We start from the raw sequence: 21,871 nt of genomic DNA, 5'->3' as shown, positions 1-21,871 counted from the left end.
TGGTAGTTCTTTTTGTGCTCATTTCGACCCTCTATTCAACAGTAATGAGATTCATACTCTTTCAAACAATGTTATTGAGACCCTTTGTTTTGTTCTGTGCAAGGGGGCCCCTCGAGTAGCACACCAGGGGCACATAACCGCTTCCGGTCGAGGGCTAAAGGGCCATTCCGTCCCATCGCGAAGTGTCTTCTGACTGTCACTCTGGTGACACGGGGCAGGATCTCCTGGTCGATCCGAAGGCCCTTAAAAGGATGCATCAGATCACATTGTTCCCCTCCTTGAGACGGGAGGCCTTCTGAGCAACGCAGTTGGCCCCAGATCAGCACAGAAACCTTCAATGACAGCACGGAAACCTTCATCACCATCCATGATTGCTGCAGCTGGCTCAATACTTGCTACATAGACTCCAGTTCCGTATCTTTTATGTGTTCTTCAGAGATATTGGGGACTCCCTGATCGTAGATTGTAGATTAAATGGGGTGCCAAATTTGTACTAACATGGCTAATCCATGTTCGTCCTAAAATGTTCAAGATTCAGTCAGAATTAATTACTGATAAAAACTATGTAATACGGTTTTGAACATGCGCGCTCGCAAGTCATAGCAGCAACAGCCTTGACATCCGGCGCTGCAGTCTCCATAGGCCGCGCGGCGTCGGTCCGACGGCTGCGGCCCTGAGCGACAGCTAATAAGCAAACGAAGATGACGCATCTTGATGAAGGTGGCTGGTGTTTTAGGTAAGACGGCGTGTATGTTTAATGTAGTGCAAAAGTAAGCTAAACACAACCTTAATCTGAAAAATGGGGGAGGGGCAGTTAACACTGCCGCCTCCACCTTGAAAAGTGTGGGGGAGGGCATGGCCCCATGCCCCCCGCCCCCCCCCCCCTGTTCCTACACCCATGTGCATCTGTCACAGCAAGACACTGACCAAGCCAGTCCGTTTCGGTTAGGCCCATCGAGCCTGCTCTCACGGCCGGGCACATAAAATCTGCAGACGTAGATATGACTGAACTACCCCTTCACCGCCCACGACGATGCACCTCTCCGCGCCGCGGTAATGTTCATGTTCATCGTGGTTTTGGCATCAAGGTTTCGCAGTAGTCGGTTGGGTGACGTCTAAAACTGATCTGTTTGTGAGCAAGAATCTCGGAGTTCGTGAATGTTGATGACTTTTACATGATCTAGGGTCTAGGGTTTTAACTGCGAGAGGGAATTGGGCATGACACATCCAATGGTGATGGTTTCACAGCGATCGTTTCGTTTGTTCTGAGATCTAAGTTGTCTGCTTTTGCACAATACATTTTACCTTCGGGTTTCTGAGGCGTTCTATCCCAGGTCAGGTCTCAGTATTACCATCCCATGAATCACCTGATTACGTTGAATCGATTGATGAGGGTTACACGCGGATCGGAAGGGCCATTTCGGAGGACGAGCGTATCGGCTTCACATATCGGTTTTTTAGATCCTGCTCCTAGAGCGGTTGCGCCGCATTCAACGACAGCATTTATTTACATCAGAGACCACAGTGTTGGAGGCAGTCGCAAAGGTTACCAGGTTATTCGGGGTGCGCGAAAACGTGCGATGTTATTGACGCGCCTTCTGGAAAATAATATCCTTTGGATTATTGTATAAGTCAGTTTTCAATAGAATCCCAGGACTGTAATTCCGTTGTTAAGCCTGGAGGCAAGCAACGCACACTTGGAGTGTACCAGACTTGGTTACATGGATGGGGGGCAAAATAGTGTTGGTATGGGAGGAGTGGGTGTCGTATGTTGGATTGGTCACAGTTTTTCTAAATAGGGTTGGCAGGCAGGGAAGTGTTTCTGTTGCTTTGGTAGCAGAGGAGGAGATCCCTGGTGTGAGACTGTGAATGCAGTGCATTCCCTTATTCAGGGCCAGGGGTCTAAGTAATTTGCAATTTTTCTTCTCAGTATTTAGAACATTTCTCATTTAGTGTGATGGTGTGTAAAATCTAATTTGTGCTTTTAAAACATGCAGGAATTCTGAAATTCTGCAGATATATTGGGACAAGAGAAGGTGCCATACCTGATTTGCAAGGAAAGGCCAGAATATACTGAAGGCCACTCTGTCAAATCCCTTTTTTTTCTTTGGCTTTTGACTGCACACATTTGTCCTATCATAGAAAAGTGATGACGCATTTGCAATACTGGTCAGGTATCACAAAATTGCTTAAGATTAATCTGTGTTTACAAGAGTTCAATGGTGCTTTATGTTGCAAAACTGCAGACCACTTGAAATTTTTGCAGGCACACTAACATCAAACAGTGCCTTGTCTGGTTTGGTGTTGCTGTGGCTTGACATGCATAGTGGCATTGGTTTTGACAGCACTTAATCCCTTTCACTTTTTTGTGACTCATAATCTGTTTGGCATAGATGTGATGTTCCAGCTGCAGCATATTTTTATTTAAGAGCAAAGGTTGGTCATGATGGCAGATGGCAGATCATAAGTGTGATGGGCAGATGGTAGATGACTAGTCAAGATTGGCATCCAGCCTCATCTGGATCCAAATTCAGAAATTGTTTCTCATGCTGCATGAGAGGCATGCCAATGTTGCTCAAACTGCCAGAATGCACGTGCCTCAAATAGGGTTTGTTAGAGGGGGATTCTGTTAGTAATATGAAAGTTTAGGCAATATGGTTTGACATTTAAGGTGCAATATAGGAAGTTAAACATGTTTGCCCAGATTCACAGATGGTATGTTACATTGGCTGTCTTCTATGTCAGTTGTAGGGATCAGAAGGCATGTTTTCATGATTTTTTAAATATTTTTGTTAATGTGTTCCAAAAAATGGAATGCACTGCAGTGTGCTTTGCCACATCAAGAAGTTGTCTCTGCTCTGATGATTTAATGCCATGAGTCCTGCCTGGTTGTGGTTGTAAAAATCAGCTATCTAGGATGCAATCTAATTTTTTTCTCCCCTACAAGTCAGTGTTTCCTAATTCAGAGTCAGTATTATGTTATATGACCTAAGCACCAGGTGGTAAAATGTCAGACCTCTTGAGTTGGCTGAGTTGCCTGGCCTTGCACCCTCTTGTCAAGGGGCTTTTTCTAAGCTAAAGGCAGCTGAAAATATGGCCTTGCTAGTATGTCACTGAAATGTTGCTGCCCAAGGATCAGTCATGCAAACACCTTGAATGTCATCAGCAGTGTTTTAACATAAATTATAGTCCCTAAACATTTTAAAACTAGGCTTAAAAGCAAAACAATGTGTTCTTTTCCTGAATATCCAGGCCAACCTTCTGATGGTGTGGATTTCTGGGACCATGTCCACCAAATGGCTAGCTTGGTGCTTTTACTACTAGTCCTTGCACAGTACTGCACACAACCTGCACACATTGCAGGTCGCACTAGGAGTAGGTTATCCTCTCTAACTGTATCTTCTCCCCTAGGTCTAAACAATGGCATCAGGCGAGTCACTGTGCTCCTGCGGTCAGCCATATGACAACTCCAAGTTTATGATACAGTGTGATATCTGCAAGGATTGGCTTCATGGAATGTAAGTGTGTCCATAATCAAGGTTTTTGTACTGAAACATTGGTGTGATCACTTAATTGCGACAGCATGATTGGTGCAGAGAGACAACCTGAGATTAGCTGACATGTAGTCCTAAGCTTTGTGCCATTCTCCGTGATTTATGTGTAGGAGACTCCAGATCCCCCTCAGCCTGAATGACCTGGCAGTTTTCTTGCTTGTCTAACATTTTCGACTGGCTTGTGGGCAGATGCGTTGGTCTTCGTGAACACCAAAGCGTGGATATTGACAAGTACCACTGCCCACGGTGTGAGCTCATGTGCGGCCCCTCAATATGTAAGTACTGTTCTCTCGAACCGCATTACCGTGGCATGTGGGTGCATGTCTTGTTTGCTGTAGCCCCACAGCTTGTGCATTTCTAGTTATGCATTTGTATTCACAGATGTGCTGAGATGTATGCTGTCAGCATATGTTCGACAAAGTACAAAAGTTGATGGTATAATGAGTGTCCAGTAATGCTTCTGGTGTAATGCATGTTATAATGGGGACGACGAAAGCAAAAAAGCCGACTGCGTGCTGTTCACTTTATTTTAAAGGATTGTTTGGTGTTCATGTTTGGTGTTTCATGTTCATGTGCTGTTCACTTTATTTTAAAGGATTGTTTGGTACATGTTCTCAATGTTGGAAAAGGCTGTCCACATGCTATTTTATTTAGGGTTGACCAAACAACCAACAAGCGTGTGCAGTGTAGGCACTTTTAGAAATTTCACGTGCAATATTTGGTTCCTCGGGGGTAATTACATTGTGCTAGATAGCATGCCAGTTGAATTACGAGGCTCTCGACTGAGGTCCACTGACATGCACTGTCATTCAGAGTTTGTTCTGCTTTGACCACATGGGCATCTGCCAACGCCATGGATCTATTTTTGTTCGAAGAGTGCGCCCCTCTTCTTCATGGCCTGGTGTCGCTCGTCCAGCTTCCTCTGGGCCGCGGCCTCCTCGCGCTGTCGCTGACGGAGCTTGTGGTGCTCCTCCCGAATCGCGTCGTCGTGCTGCTGCTGCTGCTGGTCCGAGATGGCCAGCTGTTCAAACCGGTTCTTCATGCTGCCGGCCGTGTTCGTGCTGTCGGTGAAGTTGGGGTTCTTGGAGATGTCCGGTCGGATGTCGTTGGTGTCCATGACGGCATCCATGCCGGAGGCGGGCGGCGCCTGGCCGGCGGCCACCTTCAGCCACAGACGCATAAACTCGTCCAGGTTCAGCTTCTTGTCCTTGTCGTCGTCGCCGAGCGCGATTATCTTCTTGGCATCAAGGTGCGTGATGGGGCGGCCCATCTTCTTCTCGCAGAACTTCTTCAGCTTGTCGAGAGTGATGAAGCCGTCGTTGTCCGTATCCGCCTCGCCGAACAGCTCTTCCAGCTTGTGGCATTGCTCGCGCGTGTACTCCTTCTCCAGCTGCGGGTAGGGGTGGGCGTACTTGACAGTGGGGTCGGTGCGGCGCCGCATGTGGGCCTGGCTAGTGCCCGCGATGGCGTGCTGCCGGTGGCCCAAAGCGCTGGCCAGTTCGTCGTCGGCCATTGTGCTTGCCTGTCCATCGAGTAGAGCCGCTCCTGTGTGCGCTTCTAGTGCTTCTGCCCTTTCCGCTTGACTTTGTTTTGCATGACTAAGGCATTCGGGATTTGTGCGGAGTGTTCCTTTTTAAGAATATTACAGATCGTGTTGTTAAAAGCGCGTCTGTGGTGTTCAATGTTGTAAGTGGCGTCGTACTTGTCGATTTCGGAGCAGTTGGCAAGGGAGACAAATTTAGCACATTCCGTGTGAAGAATGTCGTGCTTGTAACATCCTTTGAATTTTGTGCGTCAAAATTTGGTTGCTCGAGCTCCGTATGTTCGTGCGATTTCGCATCGCGGCTAAAGCTTGATTGCGGTGTGGTTTAGTAGCTGAAACACCATAATTAAGCGAACCATGCCAGCCTGTACTTTTCAGTTATTGTTAGATCAGACGCGTTCTGTTTGATCTGTAGTGCCAGTTTTCCCGCAATCCTTCTGAATGGCCCAGAATTGCTATTAGATTTTGCCGCTCCGGCGGGAAAATTCTATAGGACTTCGTGCTCATCACTAAACAGTTTTTTTGTTGGTTTTCCTCAAAGTGTGCATTTTATAATGTTAGCAGCACAACAACTGGTCGGAACGATTGATGAGTGAATTCTCCGAAAGCATGGCACACTTTGGGGAGAATGCGTACAAGTACAAGGTCATCATCACGAATTCATCGAAACTTCACGCTGTGGTTTTGATTTATCTACCATGGCATTTGGCACAGTGGCTCTTTTCGATGTGCATTTTGACTTCGGGAGACGGACGTACCACATGGTCTATATAGTGAGGCACTGGTCCCAGCTTCAACCATTGCGCTTTGGGGCAAATGACGCAAGCCGCCCACCGCGCCCATCACAAACTTTCAATTGTCTGGCGTTATTCACACCAGAAGAGATTTCTCTTTTGCAGCCCGTAGGCCCGCGATTTGCGGATTAAAACGGCTCAAAAGTAGTACCACCAGTCCGTGACAGCTGACGACGGCCCTCGCCAGACCGTGCCGTCGTTAGCTGCCGCGGACTGGCGCTCCACTCTGGGAATACAAAGGACGAAGTGTATCGCTGTAACAAACCTTGGCAGCATAATTTGGACTAGAAAGTAATGAAAATACATTTTCTCGTTATATATTATTGGTGCTGCAACTGCGCCGCCCAGTGCTATTGTTGGGTGTAGGTCATCCTGCGATTTTTTAAAGCATGTTTTTGAAGTATGCCCAAAAATGGGACACTCCGTTTATTAAAGAGGATATATGCTCAAAGATCTCACACGATGCCCACTTTGATGCCATGCCAACCGATATCTGAGCACGAGTGTCACCCTTTTACCTCAGACAAGCAAAGGACGAACTGGCACCGGCATGACCCCTACGAGCTGAACGCCGATGCAAAACCGGTTCAAACTGGAACTCCCATATTCATCAAAGAGCTCCGCTCCCGCCACTTCGAAAGGTATACACTGATGGCCCCGGGTGCTTTTCGTCTTTTGGTGCTTCAGATAAGAGCGTGAGGTGCCTTGAGCGCTGCCAAACCGTCCTAAAAATTGATTTTAATGTTGCACACTGGTTTGTATGATCTTGTTCGTGACTGCCACAACTGTTGAAGTTATGCGAGGCTTGTTCGAGGCTTATTTACGTGCTGTGGGACCCAATGCGAGAAGTGCGAAACCACAGATTGAAAATGCAATGTTATCTCATTTCGATTGCTAGGACTGCATTTTAAGAGCGGGCGGGTCCACATAATGCGTGTTTGTTTGTGCGTGTGTGTGCGCGCGTGCGTGCGTGCGTATCCTTTGTACAGCTGACCGCTGACCCGATATGCCCGTTGTCGGTGTGCGACTGATCTGGCCTGACCCTCCGCCCCAGCGCTGATGACGTCATCGTTCGACTGCGCGGTCAGCAGTTGACGTTGCCGTACCTGGCCCAGCACGGCTGGGACCGGCCCATCTTGCTCGACTCACTGGAGGGGCTGGGCATGCAGCTGCCGCCCGCCAACGCCTTCACCGTCCACGACGTGGAGAACTACGTGGGTGCGTACGGTCACCTTCGCCGCGATGTGGGCCGCCGGGGGGCCCGCGGCTGCCATGTGTTGTGGGTTGGTGATGTGACGGGACGCTGGTGATAGAACCACATGTAGCCCCAGCTGCCGTGCTGCTGGACACATTCGTACACGATACGGTTCAGCTTCCACCGTAGATAGTCTGAACCTTAGCGTCGACGTAGCATACCTGCGGTCAGATCATGCGCTAGACTAGTGCCGCGTATGTGCGTGAGCAACGGGTCACGCTGCTTGAACGAGTCCAGCGCCGAGTCAGCGACCAGCGGCGGCCGCCCAGCCGCGGCACGAACGGTGCTCCGACTGCGGTGCGGGGTGTGGCCGTGCTGACGGGGCGGGGCGGGGGGGGGTCAGGGGTGTGACCGTGCTGACGGGTTGCGGTGCGGGGTGTGACCGTGCTGACCGGCTGCGGTGCGGGATGTGACCGCGCTGACGGGCTGTGGTGCGGGGTGAGGTTGTGCTGACCGGCAGCTGCCGTCCACGCAGGCTCGGAGCGCGAGGTGGACGTGATCGACGTCAGCCGGCAGCGCGACATACACATCAGCATGCACGACCTCGCCGAGTACTTCAGCAGCCGGCAGCGTGCAGAGACGCTCAACTGCATCAGCCTCGAGTTCAGCGGCACCGGGTCAGTGGGTGAGGCTAGGGCGTTCGGATGGTGCCCCGCACCGGGTCAGCGGGCGAGGCTGGGGCGGTGAGATGGTGCCCCGCACGGGTCAGTGGGTGAGGCTAGGGCGTTCGGATGGTGCCCCGCACCGGGTCAGCGGGCGAGGCTGGGGCGGTGAGATGGTGCCCCGCACCGGGTCAGCGGGCGAGGCTGGGGTGGTGAGATGGTGCCCCGCACGGGTCAGTGGGTGAGGCTAGGGCGTTCGGATGGCGCCCCGCACCGGGTCAGCGGGCGAGGCTGGGGCGGTGAGATGGTGCCCCGCACGGGTCAGTGGGTGAGGCTGGGGCGGTGAGATGGTGCCCCGCACCGGGTCAGTAAGCGTGGCTGGGGTGGCCAGATGGCGCCCCGCACAGGTGAGAGAGGGGGTCGATCAAGTGGAGCGGATTGGTGAGAGAGCGACCCAGACGGACCAGGGGGCGGCCCATAGCCGCCAATGGGTGCCTCTGGGCCGGTAGGGTGGGCCTGCGGATGTCTAAAGCTGGACAGCACCATTGAGTGCCGCACCGCAGGCTGCGTGGTGCTCGCCGGTCACCATGGTTGAGGCGCCTTCGATTACCCTGAAATCGCTCTGTGGGCTCCGTCGACTTACCAGCGTTGTCACTGTCCAGTGTGGTCGTGTTGGAACCCATCTTTGCCTTTACCACGTGAGCCGTAACTGCCGTCACATGTGCCACTTGGCAAGGCGTTGACCGGACTCGGGGGGAACTGTGTTGAGCCGGGCGCGGCCGGCGTCGTTGGCGGCGCGCTGACAGGAGCGGCGGCCCGGCAGGCTGTCAGCGCTGGTCGAAGCGCCCTACATCGTGCGCAAGCTGTGCTGGGTGACCACGCTGTGGCCGACGCCGTCGCCGGAGGGCGTGGAGAAGCCCACTGTCACCAAGTACGCGCTCATCAGCGCCGCCGACTCTTACACAGACTTCCACGTGGACTTTGGCGGCACGTCCGTCTGGTACCACGTCCTTCAGGTTCGCGTCTTGTGTGACTTCCGGCGGTGTCCGTTCGCCCAGGGGGCGTGGTGCGGACACATTAGTGACCTGACCGGGGAGTTACGTCCCGCACGTTTTGTTTTTGTTTTTTTGTGTGCAAGGGCCCTGCTACGCGTTGGAAGGCAACCAAACTATCTTGAGCTGTTGCTACGGTCTCGGTTTTGAACGGCCGTGACGGCGACAGCCCTTTGGGCCTGAAACGCCGAACGTCCTTCCGTGTGATCGTCGAACTAAGGGGACAAATGATGGGCGCTGCTGGCGGTGTGTCTGATCGTTTCTGACGTCGTCAGTTGGCAATGCTGGTCGGCTCCGGTGACCGAGCCGCTGTCCTCCGCAGGGCGAGAAGATCTTCTACCTCATCCGACCGACGGCCTCCAACCTGACATTGTACCAGCGTTGGCTGAGCTCCCACTCACGCAACTCCACCTTCTTCGGTGACCAGGTGAGCCAGCGCACGTCCGCCGCGTGGTAGGATCGTGCTCGGTGTTCCGGGTGTAGCCGGCGCTCGTCCGCCGCGTGGTATGGCCGTTCTCACTGTGCAGGGGCAGCTGCCGCTCGTCCGCCGCGTGGTGCGACCGCGATCGCTGTACTAGATGCAGCCGGCGCCTGTCCGCCGAGCAGGCTTCCGCGGCGTGTCAGAGTCGGACACTTCAGGTGGACGTCAGGTGGACGAGTCGCTGGCGCCGTTTACGGTCTAGTGGCTAAGATCGGTGCTTATAAACCTAGATTGAAACCCTATGGCGATTATATATATATATATATATATATATATATATATATATATATATATATATATATATATATATATATATATATATATATATATATATATATATATGTGTGTGTGTGTGTGTGTGTGTGTGTGTGTGGTGTGTGTGTGTGTGTGTGTGTGTGTGTGTGTGTGTGGTGCGTGTGTGTGTGTGTGTGTGTGCGTGCGTGCGTGCGCGTGTGCGTGTGCGTGTGTAGTTCTATTGCCAGATGGCGCATGTGCCTGCCCCCTCCCCCCCCCCCACACCGTGAGGCACCACCTTTCCGTGGTGATAGTGGTGGTTGTGGTGGTGGTGGGGGTAAATGTTCCAGTGGCCCTGCGGGGGGTTAGGGAGGCTTGTAAAGCTCCCTTCGGGGCCGAATGACAGGAGGCCGACCAAAATTGCCTCTCGCACCGGCCTCGGTCAGCGCAGGGAATTCGCAACACCTGTGCCCCAGTTTTTAAGCTTGATTCGGGCTGCCGTGCTGAGTCGTCGCCACAGGTGCGATAGCGGTTAACCAGGGTGTTTAGGGGGCTGCCTTGCGGGCTACTCTTGGCAGTCAGCATATCACAAGTAAATCGGTTAGCCCGGCGCCAGTCCTGATTAGTAGTCACGCAGGTGGTGTGACGAGCGTTGAGGGGGAGCCGCCGAGTGCTGATCTTGCCTCTTCTGCCTTGGTTGGGCCGTGTCCTGGCTCGCGGCCAGGGTGTCTGGTTGGCCTCTGTGAGCCGGGGCTCTAGCCCCGCGAACTCTTGACCGGCGGCTCTCGCAGCAACTCTCGGTGCATAGGCCTGCTTATAGCGCGCTGGTATCTCTGGCGGTGCCTCTCATTGAAGCGGCCCGTCCCCCTGTTGGGCTCCATGATCGGCGGGAAGTCAGCGCACCGAATCATAAAACAAGCTCATAGCAAACCAACACACAATCGCCGACCCAAACATCAGCTGCGCTGATATGACTGAACCGCTGACGTTATTCTTGATTGTTCGTTCAGCCAAACTTGACGAGGAAGAAATACTGATACCATTGAGGATAAACTACTTCCAATGTGAACATCGCCACATTTGGTACCCGAAAAGAGGTATTTTGGTATGTCGACGGGTGGTGAAGTGGAGGAGCTGCCGAAGCATGGCGTTGTATCGGAGAGACACACCCTCCGTCGAGAGATAGACAGTGTCACGGACACGGATGCTGTCATCCTGACATGTCACCGCACCGTCCGACCCGAGATAACCACGGTCGGTCACCAGTCTGTTCCGGGTCGACAGTATATCCCCGACCTTGTCAGGTGTTATGAATGCCATTTATCTGGACATCTCACGAACAAGTGTTGGAAGGCACCCAAATGCAGAAAGTACGCTGGCGTAGGACACCAAATACAGAACTGTGCGTCTGAATACCCAAAACGTGCCAGCTGCGAGGAGGCATACATGGCGTCTGTCCGAAAGTGTTCGGCGTTCATTGCCGGGAAAGAAATTAGGACCCTGAAGGTCAAGGGTGGACTCTCGTTCCACGAGGCTCAACGTAGGTTTAGAGAGAGTCACACAGCAAAATTTTACCGAGAGACTGTGGTGCAGCGGAACCAGCAGCCTGTGTTGAGCGTTGGTAGCGGAGAGGCTTTGGCACTGAATGGCGTGCACGCCTTTATAGACATGGACAGAGGAGACAGTCAACGTGATGATATCCCTGTTGGGGGATCATGGCACCACAACTGCGGCCCCGCCCGTGCCAGTGGCATCCAGGTCCTCCGCGGCAGAAGGCGCGCAGTCCGAGAGGGACGCGCGGTCTGATGAAGCTGTACGTGAACTGTGGTCCGTCCCTCCTACCTGTGCGTGTGTGTGGGCGGGTGTGTTGAGCGCCCAAACCCGGGCATGTGTCCGCTCGTGAAGCTGCAGTGATGTCAGCTGACCTGTGTGCACTGGCCAGGTGGACGCCTGCCACTGGCTGTCACTGTGGCCTCGGACACGTGTCGGGCCACGGAGCTGCGGTGATATCAGCTGACCTGTGTGCACTGGCCAGGTGGACGCCTGCCACTGGCTGTCACTGTGGCCTCGGACACGTGTCGGGCTATGGGGCTGTGGTGATATCAGCTGACCTGTGTGTGCTGGCCAGGTGGACGCCTGTCACCGGCTGTCACTGAGGTCCGGCCAGACGCTGCTCATCCCGTCCGGCTGGATCCACGCCGTGTACACGCCGCAGGACTCGCTCGTGTTCGGCGGCAACTTTCTCTGCAGCCTGAACGTTCCGCTACAGATCAGGTGCGTGCAAGGGCGGTCTGAGTCTAGCTCCAAGCACAGCCCGTCAGGTGGCGCCTCTGTGCAGTGCTAACGCTCCATAGTCGATCGACGCCAGCATGAGGCACGTCTGTGCGACACTCCGACACGTATGATGGCTCCTCGGACACGTGTATTGTAACCACGCTCTCGTCGTCCTCCCTGCGTGGAGCACTCTCCGATAGCCCATTTGATGTGTCCACACCTGCTCGGCCGTCGCCGCGCTCACGTCTGGACGGCGCCGGCGGCAGGGTGTACGAGCTGGAGAAGAAGTCGCGCACACCGCTCAAGTTCCGCTTCCCGTCGTTCGAGACGTGCCACTGGCTGGGCAGCCGGCGACTGGTTGAGGAGATGCGCGACTACGGCGACGCTAACCAGCGCTGCCCGGCCCACCTGGTGCAGGCGGCGCGCGCGCTCGCCTCCGCCCTGCGCTCGTGGGCGCACGACGCCTCGGTGAGCAGACAGCTGGAGCTGGCACTGACTCAGGAAGGGTCGCGGTCGCTGGCGGCCGCGGGTCGCCGGGCCGTGCGGTGAATTGTGCAGCGCTTGGGATAATTGAGGTCCTGGTTGTGAGTTGGATTGGCGCTGAGGCGGATATCGGGAGTGTGTCGACACTGGAATAGCGCTTGGCTTCATGCGTTTGGGCCAAGTTACCACCACTGCTCGCCGTTGGTTGAATGATGACAGCTTGCCTCATGGTAGCCCGTTAAGCACTTCACCTAGGCGGAACGGCGGGGAAGTGTGCTAGTCTTAGTGCAAAATGGTACGAAAAATGCTGCAATTGCTTCAAATGGTACGTTGCACGAGCTAAACAGTAAGCAGCATTGTCGCCGTTTCTCGATGCGTGCGCTACTGCATTGCGGGTCGGAAGTGCGAGCAGCAGCTCTGTTCACCACTGACAGCGACTGCGTGGCCGGCAGTCGGCGCGGCGCGGTGTCGAGCCCGTTCCGGTCACCATCAACGCCAGCAAGCTGATCAAGCAGCTGAACAAGGAGCTGCGCCACGCCGAGAAGTACAGCGCGCAGACGCCGCAGCCGGCGCCGCCGCGGCCCGAGCGCCAGTCGCGCCGCCAGGTCAAGAAGCGGCCGCTCGACGACGACTTCATCGACATCTCAGAGCGCTCCGAGTTCGAGACGCTGCTGCAGGAGGCGGCCGCGGCCGAGCCGGAGCGGCGCGCCGAGCCGGCGCTGCGGCTGACCGTGCCGCGGCCCGCGCCGACGCCGGCGCCGGCGCCCGACCGGTCGGCCGCCGCCCGGGCCGCGCCCGCCGGTCTCAAGATCCGGCTGGGGCCGCGCGTGCAACCGTTGGCGCCGCCGGCCGACGACGACGCCGACGAGCGGCCGCTGACGATCGACGACTCGGCGCGCCGCTACGGCCGCATCCGCTCCGTCTCCATGGACAACCCGCTCAAGCTGCGCCTCTCCAGTGAGTAGACGTGCCGTTCTTCATGTCTCTTCCGTATACCACCCCCCCCCCCCCCATATCACGTGTGCCACCCCGCTGGCGCCGTAGGCGGGGGCCGTATGCGGGAGCCGTAGGTGGGAGCTGCAGGCGGGAGCCGTAATACGCGCGTGGTCGTGTGCTGAGGGTCTCACTGTTGGTTTGCCGCGGCAGTGGGTGCAGATTAGCTGTGAAAAATCTCCGAGCTCGCCGCTCACTCCGGCCGTCGCCATTGCAGTCGACGGCCGGCCGGACCCGGCGCCGGTGGCGAACGGCATCGATGAGCTGCTGCGCGCCTCGAGCGTGGCCGACGGCTCGGAGCAGGCGCTGCCGGCCGGCCAGGCGTCGCCGGCCACGCGCGACGCCATCGTCGGCATGCTGTCCATGAGTCGCGCCGTGGTGGCGCCGCCGCCCGTCACCGCCAGCGGCGGCGCGCGGCCGGCCGCGTCCAAGCGCCGCGCGCGCTCCTACTCCTCTGACGATGAGGCGTACGGCACAGCGCAGGACGACGAGTTCGGTGCGTAGCGAACGACGGCGGGTGTGGGCAGGCGTTATCTACATGGGAGTGCCAAGTGCATGCCTGGGTGGCGAAGATCCCAACGGGCTGGTGCCCTCAAGTCTGTTGTATCATACTGTTCTATAGTAACCGGAAGCCGTAGTCACGGGTTCTTGACTTTTAAAAACATGTCTTTTATTGCACTGAATTAGCTACAGCTGAAATTTTTGCGTTATTAAGACGCAATATTATCAAGTTATAGGCCGAATGAAAAAGTACTGTCATGTACCAAGATTACTCCCCTTATTCATCCTAATCTGAGGTACTTGTCGTTTTGGCTGTATTTGCTGCCGCACACCGCACAGCAGTCTATTGTGCCCGGGCGGTGGGGCCGTCGCCTGACCGGGCTGCTCCCTCTGCCCGGCAGTGTACCCCTCCCTCGACACTTCAGATGACGAGCACGTGTTCAAGCCGCGCGGCCGGCGCCGCGGCGCCGACGAGGCCTGGAACCCGAAGGCGCGCGTGCCGGTGGGCTCGGCGCGCGGCGCGCGGCCTTCCCGCCAGGGCGTGCGCCGACAGCCGCTGGACCGGGCGCTGGCGCAGACGGGCGCGCGCGGCGTGCTGGCGCCCGCGCGCACCCTCGCGGTACGTCTGCTGGTAGTGAGCCGGCCGTGTGCGGTGTCACTCGTGCTTGGGGGTGAGGGGTTGTCGTGGTGCGCCAGTGTTGCGGAACTACTATGAGAGCTTGAATGATATGACTCTAGAGTACAGAACCTGGATGTGCGGATGCGTATCTGGACGTGATGTCGAGTGTGGATGGTGCGTCGCTGTGAGGGGGCGAACTGGGCTCCCCGGGGCGACCTCGCTGACGTGTGGCGGCCGAGCAGCTCACGCGGACCCGTGTGGCCGGCAGGCGCTGAAGAAGTCTCAGCCGCGCCGGCGTCTGCCCGAGCCGCAGCCGAGCACCTCCAGCGCCACGCTCGCCCCGGCGGCGGCCAGCGAAGCTGCCAAACGTGAGTACACTGGCCACGGCAGCCGTGCGGGGCCACGGCGTGGCGGCGGCCGACTTGGTCCATCTCTGGCCCTGTGGAGGCGGCGTCATGGGAAGTCCGCGTAGAGTCTTGCTGGGATCTGGATGCCCTTCGATTGCTATTCCCTGCTTTAATATCGGACTTATTGCCCATTTCATGTGACCGGTCAACATACGCATTATAAAACAGTGTCGTGATATGCTTGTAGTGGGATTTTTGTAGCAGATGCACGCCACAGCGGTACGCGAGCTGCTGCTCTGGAGCGACGGGCGCGATGCTGTAGGCGCGACGGTGAGTGGATCATGCCGTATCCAGAGCGTCGTCGTGCTGTGAAGTGGCAATGTGTGACCGCGTCGTCCGCTTTGCAGGGCCGAAACCCAAGAAGGGCATGGCAACTGTAAAGCAACGCCTTGGGAAAATTCTGAAACTGAACAAAATGAAGTTTTGAAAGAAGAGTGCTGCCATCTGATGTGTTGGAGTATGTGGTAAAAAACTGATGTGTTTATAACAGTTAGGCTTCCTGTGCAGATTTGTGTAGGCATTTTGCCGGTATATGATCGCGCTCATTTCGTGTTGGCGTGCTTGTAGCCACCGTGCTTCATCTCCATCTGGCCGTCCGGGGTCCACCTCAAAAGTGTGATATTAGTGTACGCGGCGGCACTTCTGATTGTGCGAGTTGTCACTTGACTCAAATATGCAGGGCATTGAAATGAAGTGGATGTGGATGACACCCATTGTTCCACGTCCGGTGCCCTTAGTGCGAAAGGTGTCTGTCCAAATGCAATGCATTTTGCATAGTGAGGTATATATTGATGTAATTGCCTTCTCAGAGATTGCTCCCTTTTCCAAGAGATGTATGAAGCGCTCCATTACAAAAACATAAAGTTCGCTTGTTTCCCGCAATGCCGTGGAAATTTATGTTGTTTTTTTTTCGGATCTGAATTTGTACTCATAGCATCACGGTATAGTAGAAAAACATCGGAAGAACAATTTCGATTCCGCGATATCCACATCTGCGACGTGCGCAGAGTTGTGCACGTTAGCGCCATCGTGACCTGGGCTTTCTCTAGCTGTGCTGGCTTTTAGTAATACATGATGCTATGCACTGGGTGTGGTTTTCATGTGTACGGTTCAGGGTGCCTGGATCCGACCACTATTTAAGGCCGCCTATCTACAGTTACCATTCGTGATGTTTCAGCACATTTTGATGTTAGTCGCTGGGCGGGGCACACGGTACCAAACCAGGGGCGAAAATTCACAAGATGGGTTGGGGTAGGCGGGAGGAGGAGCGGGTGCTGGCCAGTGAATAGTGACAACTTACTCAGAAATACGCTGGAAAGAGGAATGGGATCAATTTGAGTAGGAGAAAGTGAAAAGAAAAGCCGACAGGGATAAGAGAAGAAATACGTCGAAAGACAGAACACCAACATGTGTAAAAATGAATTCGGATATCTAAAGACAACATAAGTCGAGCTGATTTAAACGGAAGTCAACAGGATTTGGGGTCTGGTGTGTGGTAGTTCATGCTGCGGCTGCGTCGAGACAGGTGGGTCGGACTGGACCGAACTGGGTGGCTCCAGACGGGACCATACGTGACCGGGGGTCGAATACTAAGGGGAACGTTCTGCATTCGAAGATATTGAAGGAAGCATCAGATCTGATGAAATGAGCACTTTTTAACTGTTGGTGTGTAGTATTAAGTCGAAAGGCTGCTCTAGAGTACACAACTTCTCTGTTTAGTACATATGCTCCCCAATATGGCATTGTTTGATTACCTGATCGTACCTTACACAACATTGAGAGCCAATTGACGGTCGCTTTATCTGGAAATCATGTTCACGAACACCAGATATGACCGATCAGACAATTATGTTTCTTGGCCCTGATTGCCGCGCGGCCGACGGAATGGTAGGGATTGAATGACGCTATTATGACGTCATCGATGCCTAGGTGACATTGAAATAGTCTCCCCGAAATGGCCGGAACATCGTCGCGGATGTGTTTCTCAGAAACTAAAAGCGCGTGGGTTTTAAGGACAGGGCTGTGAACTGCACTGAATGATCTTCAAGGTGATTATTTCATTTCAAAACCCCATCCAAATGTGGAAAACCCTCTCTAAATACCAGCCAACACTTAGGCAGATAATAGCATAAGGGTCTTCTACTCAAGTGCAAGAACTACTGTGGCTTGTCAGGAACTTTTTTAAATTGCCTAGGATCATATCCTTCAGACTGCAAGCAGGCAATATAGTACAACAGTTTAAAGACCCCTGGGATAAAACATGCTGGATGCCCGGAGGGGTCGGTCCTGTGACCTCTTCTTGAGGGATATATATATATATATATATATATATATATATATATATATATATATATATGTGTGTGTGTGTGTGTATATGTAACAACCTAGCCGACAGTACTGACAGCGTATTGTTCTTTGCCGACGATATCACACTATACACAGCACTCACGCGACCCGGAGGTCATTCAAGCCTCACTCCAACACGACACATGCAGCAAACAAGAGTTCGGTAAAAACTGGCTTTAGCATTCACCAACAGAAACAACCCATCGCAGCTGCCCATTGATGGCCAACGAAACCCTTCAGTTACAAGTCGCAAACGCCTTGGCCTGTCGATATTTGCTGACTGGCACTTTCATCAGCACGTTGATGACACGATCTCCAAAATCAGTTGGGCCCCCGCCCACGAGCATGACTATCACGACCATCACAGAACTAGTAGAATGCCGGTTCACCGCGCTTGGACCCGTCATGGAGCAATCACTGACATCAACAGGTAAGAACAGCGGCGCGGGGGCAGTGAATAGAAGGCGCAGGGATGTCACTGGCACATCAAAAGTCACTCACTCGCTGCCAACACATCTCTGCACACTTTCAACGCGAGGTGTTGCGTGTGGACGCAACGTATCTAAAAGAGGAGCGTCACAGCTCGGCGGCTGCCGTAGTCAAACGCACGGAAATTTGAACCCTTCAGTGCTGCAGTGCTTGATTTAGCGTTGCCTTCTCATGTGGTGGTCAGTGTGGCCAAATGTACCACTTTCTATATTTCCGGGTGGACCTGGGCCCCCGCTCTCTCCTCTAGTGTACATGAGTAAAAAAATGGAGGTTATTGGAATGAAACAAGTGCCTGAACTGCTGGTACACTAGGTGCCTAAACGCATCACTATCTATATCATCATTGTCACGATCACCCTGCCTTCAAATGGGAGACCATTCATCAGCATCAAAACATTCGGTAACAAGCAAGTATTGTTTTCAAATTAGATTTTGATATCATGGACGCAAATAGAAGTGAACGTAATCCGTTTTTTCGGGAAATCCGGGCGACCGAAATCAGAGAACCTAGGTTTTTGGGGGCAGATATGGTCAACGTTATTGGCTCAGCCTCCAACCGATCTTAGAAAGTGACACGCGGAGTGTGGCTGCAGCTAAAGCCACTTCGACGACACATTCGTCCTCTGGCAATACCATAAAGATGTAGCGGCATTCTTAGACCACATCAGCAGCCTGTGACCATCCATCCAAACCAGTGTCCCATCGGTTTTTGGACGTTTTTAAGACTACTGATGCCAGATCTTGGGCAGACGTGAACCAGCTGCATAGCACATATTCATTGCGCCGACCTTAAATCTGACGCGGGTTAACACGGCCCGATCGATAGCGATGTACGGCAATAACTGTTGACCCGGTGAGTTAACCACGTGGCTTTATTTGCAACCAGATTCGACACCATTCACGATGCGTCTTCTATGGAGGGGGGCCCATTTCTCCAGTTATTTTTCACATACGGTGTCAAATGCAGGGGCAAATTTAGGGTCAAAGGTCAAAGATGATCACAACTAACAAAAATTACCTATGTTGATCGATATATGCCGATCATTGTTGCTTCGTGCTTATTGTGATGGTACCACTTACAGAAAGCGCATGTTATATACCATGATTATATAAACATGTGCTACATACATGACGCCTATAGAATACGCCTTTCACTTGGCTGGGTAAGCACAGTCGAGTTGCCATCCTTATGCTTTTTACATGAGGCGTTGCAATGACAAGAATCACGACCCTTTGACATAAATTTCCCATTTAAATAGTTTTATATAGCCATGAGGTCCGAATTAGCCCGGCTACTACTGACGCAACTGTGCACAGTTCCTTAGAATTCAAGATGACCACCGCCGCCATCTTGAGTATAAGTCAAGTTTCAAAGTTATATCTTGACAGCTTGGAGGGTTGTGTGATACCGCCTTATGGGAATATTTGATGGCAAGGTAACCATTTCTACAGTTACTCCTGATGCATGGGGTGGAAGCCAAGGTCAGATCGAAAGTGAAACATTCAAACTGGGTCATGACCCATCACGATCACCTCTATCCATCGGTATGACCTTTTGTTGTCTTCTTGCATTCAGAGTAAGGGTACGACTCGCAGTAGCTGAATGTGTTATAAACCATGGTTATTTGACTATGTGTTATATGCACGACGCACGCACCATAAAAGACTAATACATACACAGAGATGTACTATCGGATATACTATAGAGCCCGTCCAGAAACTCGTCGCTGCAAAACGATGCGCTATGAGTGGCACACGACTCTGCCAGGATTTGATATCCTTAAGATATATTTCTACATTTGTGTGGCGTTTTGAGCTGAAATGGACGTATTCAAGATCATTTGGTGCAGTTCACAGCCCTACACTTCTGAAGACCTAAACCTCTCTTGTTTCTGGGCTACACGCCAGCGAAGAGTGCAGAGTATTTCGGGAGACTATTTCAAGGCCGCCCCGGACATCCATGACGGCATATTAACGTCACAGAAGCATGCCATTCTATTACCCTTGCGGTGATCAAGGCGAAGAAAAAACAAAACTGTCAGGTTGTTCTTATATGACGTTCCTGAGCACGATTTCTAGATGTAAAGACCGTCAACTGGCCCTCAATCTATCATGTGCAGGGTGTGATGACGTAGTCAAACAATGACGCATTGAGGAAGATATTTACTAAACAGAGAAATTGTGCTATCTAGAGCAGTTATTTCCACAGAAAAGTATACCAATAGTTATAAATGAACTTTTTATCATATGTGATGCTTGCTCCAATATTTCCAAATATGAAACATTCCCTTCAAAAGACGCGAGTGACAAGGTGCGGAGATGCGTAGGCAATGGTTGTCATCCGTAAAATCAAGAATGGTTGTCATCATCATCATGTCATTGTCGATAATGGCTGTCATCCCTAAAATAAGAATCATGCACCGCACAGAGCGTACTTAAAATGTCACTAGCTCGGAATCGTTGTTTTCCTGATGTCGATTTAACCGAATTGCGAGGCCCGTTATCTAAGACGCGCAGAATTTCAGTCCATTGGTTGTCGGATGCATGTCAGGAAGCCACCCTAGGCTGAAAACGAGCGTTTAACATTTTATCCATCCAGCCACGACAGTAAATCGTACCGCATTCAAATGGACCAGAGCACTTGCGAAGCACACCATGCGCGAGGCGAAGCGTTCCTCATGGAGAGCGTAGGCACCCACGTTGGTAGTCTTCACTGCCAAACACCCCCCGCTGTAGTATAACAGCGGGGGGAGGGGGGGGGGGGGTGATTTCTGCGACCCGCATCACCAACCAGGCGAACGCGAACAGAGGCGAACGCGCCGCCACTTGATCTTTGGAAATGAAAGATATGAAGGTGTCGCAGTTCGTAATGGTCTCTTAAGAACCTCTTTTTCGATAAAAGTTAAGCTGTCTGGGTTATCATGTACATTTTGGATTTAGTATTTCAACTTTGGTGTTTTGTTTTATGGTGGGACTTCGATTTCTTAACTTGTCTTGGTAATGAATTAATGAATCGTCATGACGGTTTGCAGCATTTTAGGAAGTTTTTGCCGACAATTCCATCGGTTGCCATGGGCGTCGGGTTCGCGATGTGTGTGGCCGACACAAGGATGGTTGAGGAATGAATAGTGAGTGTTAATGGCATTTGCTGCTGAAAACATCGAGGTATTGTTGTTTCGAATGTCTGATCGTTCTTTCGTGGCAAAGGCTGTCAGGTGCTACACAATGTATTGCAGGTTTAGTGGGACATTTGTCTCGAAAGAAGCAATAGCAGTGGAACATTTGTTGTGGATGGGCCGGGGGAGAGGGGGGGGGGGGGGGGGAGCGTAATTTGTACCTTGTCCCTCTCCATGCACCGTCATAGAACTAATGCTCAATATTGCCCCAAGCTGAGGGGGGGGGGGGGGTCGTCGGAAATCGCTCGCCTGCTGTGCCAAGTGTGCCCGAACACCCCTGCACAATATTCAGGAACTGCAGCACGCCCAGACCGATGACATCTCCAGCCAGACTAGCCAAGCAACTCAGCCATCATCGACTGGTCCAGGATCGATGGAGGGGCTAGAAGGTGTCGTCAATGCGCTCCATCGGCCGGAAGACCTACCTACTTGTCCAGCACGTCAGGAGCATCCCCTGCCTTCCAACAGAACGCTAACGAGGTGTCGGCGTAGCTTCCAGCCCGATGCCGGCATCACTCATACGGAAATCCGGTTGCTGAAGCCGACGATGGATATGATGGACCCGCTGGAGTGCATCTCCGGATACTGCGATTGCGAGATAGCATTGCACGGTCGACAGCCGCTTGACTTAATCCTTTTGTTAAACGGGGAATGTTATTGTTAATTGATCCGCTGCATCGCATATGGATAGCCGAAAGTTTATGAACATGGCTTGTGGTGCGCTTGCTGACTGCGTTTGGTTTGGGCTTGAGTAAGCCTCATCCGGTATTTGCTGCGCAAGGGTGGAGCAAAGCAGCGGTACTCTTTGTATCACGAAACTAGCAGCTGTCATGGCCCAGCTTTGGTAAACGGCAAGGCCCCAGTGCGCATTGACTTAGCTGTTCTCGTTAAATGGAGCAGCGCGAATGTGCCTGGCAAGGGCGGGTCGGGGCCTCGGCCGAGGAGCTTGGGGCACCTTAGCTTTTCGCGATGTTATGCCCGACCGATCCTCAGCTATTGCTCAGCCAGGAAGGTGAGTAATACGCGCACACTGACTTTGGTAAGCCGCGCAAGACTACGCCGATATCT

At 53.0% G+C, this 21,871-nt stretch overlaps 1 protein-coding gene across 1 annotated transcript; it reads left to right on the top strand.

Moving 5' to 3' along the window:
* Positions 1-1,530: 1,530 nt before the first annotated feature.
* LOC119111181 (histone lysine demethylase PHF8) lies at positions 1,531-15,864 on the top strand. Its single transcript, XM_037235005.1, has 16 exons — positions 1,531-1,553; positions 3,412-3,518; positions 3,744-3,833; positions 6,425-6,532; positions 6,946-7,109; positions 7,622-7,763; positions 8,572-8,764; positions 9,123-9,227; positions 11,644-11,789; positions 12,056-12,257; positions 12,725-12,955; positions 13,142-13,229; positions 13,483-13,761; positions 14,168-14,268; positions 14,693-14,753; positions 15,140-15,864. Exons 2-16 carry the CDS (start codon positions 3,421-3,423, stop codon positions 15,217-15,219), a joined length of 2,088 nt encoding a protein of 695 aa, XP_037090900.1. The 5' UTR covers positions 1,531-1,553; positions 3,412-3,420; the 3' UTR covers positions 15,220-15,864.
* The last annotated feature ends 6,007 nt before the right edge of the window (positions 15,865-21,871 follow it).

The sequence above is a fragment of the Pollicipes pollicipes genome, unplaced genomic scaffold (genome assembly GCF_011947565.3).
Source record: "Pollicipes pollicipes isolate AB1234 unplaced genomic scaffold, Ppol_2.1 Scaffold_7261;HRSCAF=8764_pilon_pilon_pilon, whole genome shotgun sequence".
Taxonomy (NCBI): domain Eukaryota; kingdom Metazoa; phylum Arthropoda; class Thecostraca; order Pollicipedomorpha; family Pollicipedidae; genus Pollicipes; species Pollicipes pollicipes.
Note: the sequence above shows the minus strand (reverse complement) of the source record. Positions and strands in the feature narration are given on the sequence as shown.

What these genes read in the sequence shown, in the direction of transcription:
- LOC119111181 (XM_037235005.1), top strand. Translation starts at nt 3,421, where the DNA reads ATGGCATCAGGCGAGTCACTGTGCTCCTGCGGTCAGCCATATGACAAC. An exon ending in AACGTTCCGCTACAGATCAG is followed by an intron (nt 11,790 to 12,055) that starts GTGCGTGCAAGG and finishes CGCCGGCGGCAG; the next exon opens with GGTGTACGAGCTGGAGAAGA. An exon ending in GGCCAGCGAAGCTGCCAAAC is followed by an intron (nt 14,754 to 15,139) that starts GTGAGTACACTG and finishes TCCGCTTTGCAG; the next exon opens with GGCCGAAACCCAAGAAGGGC.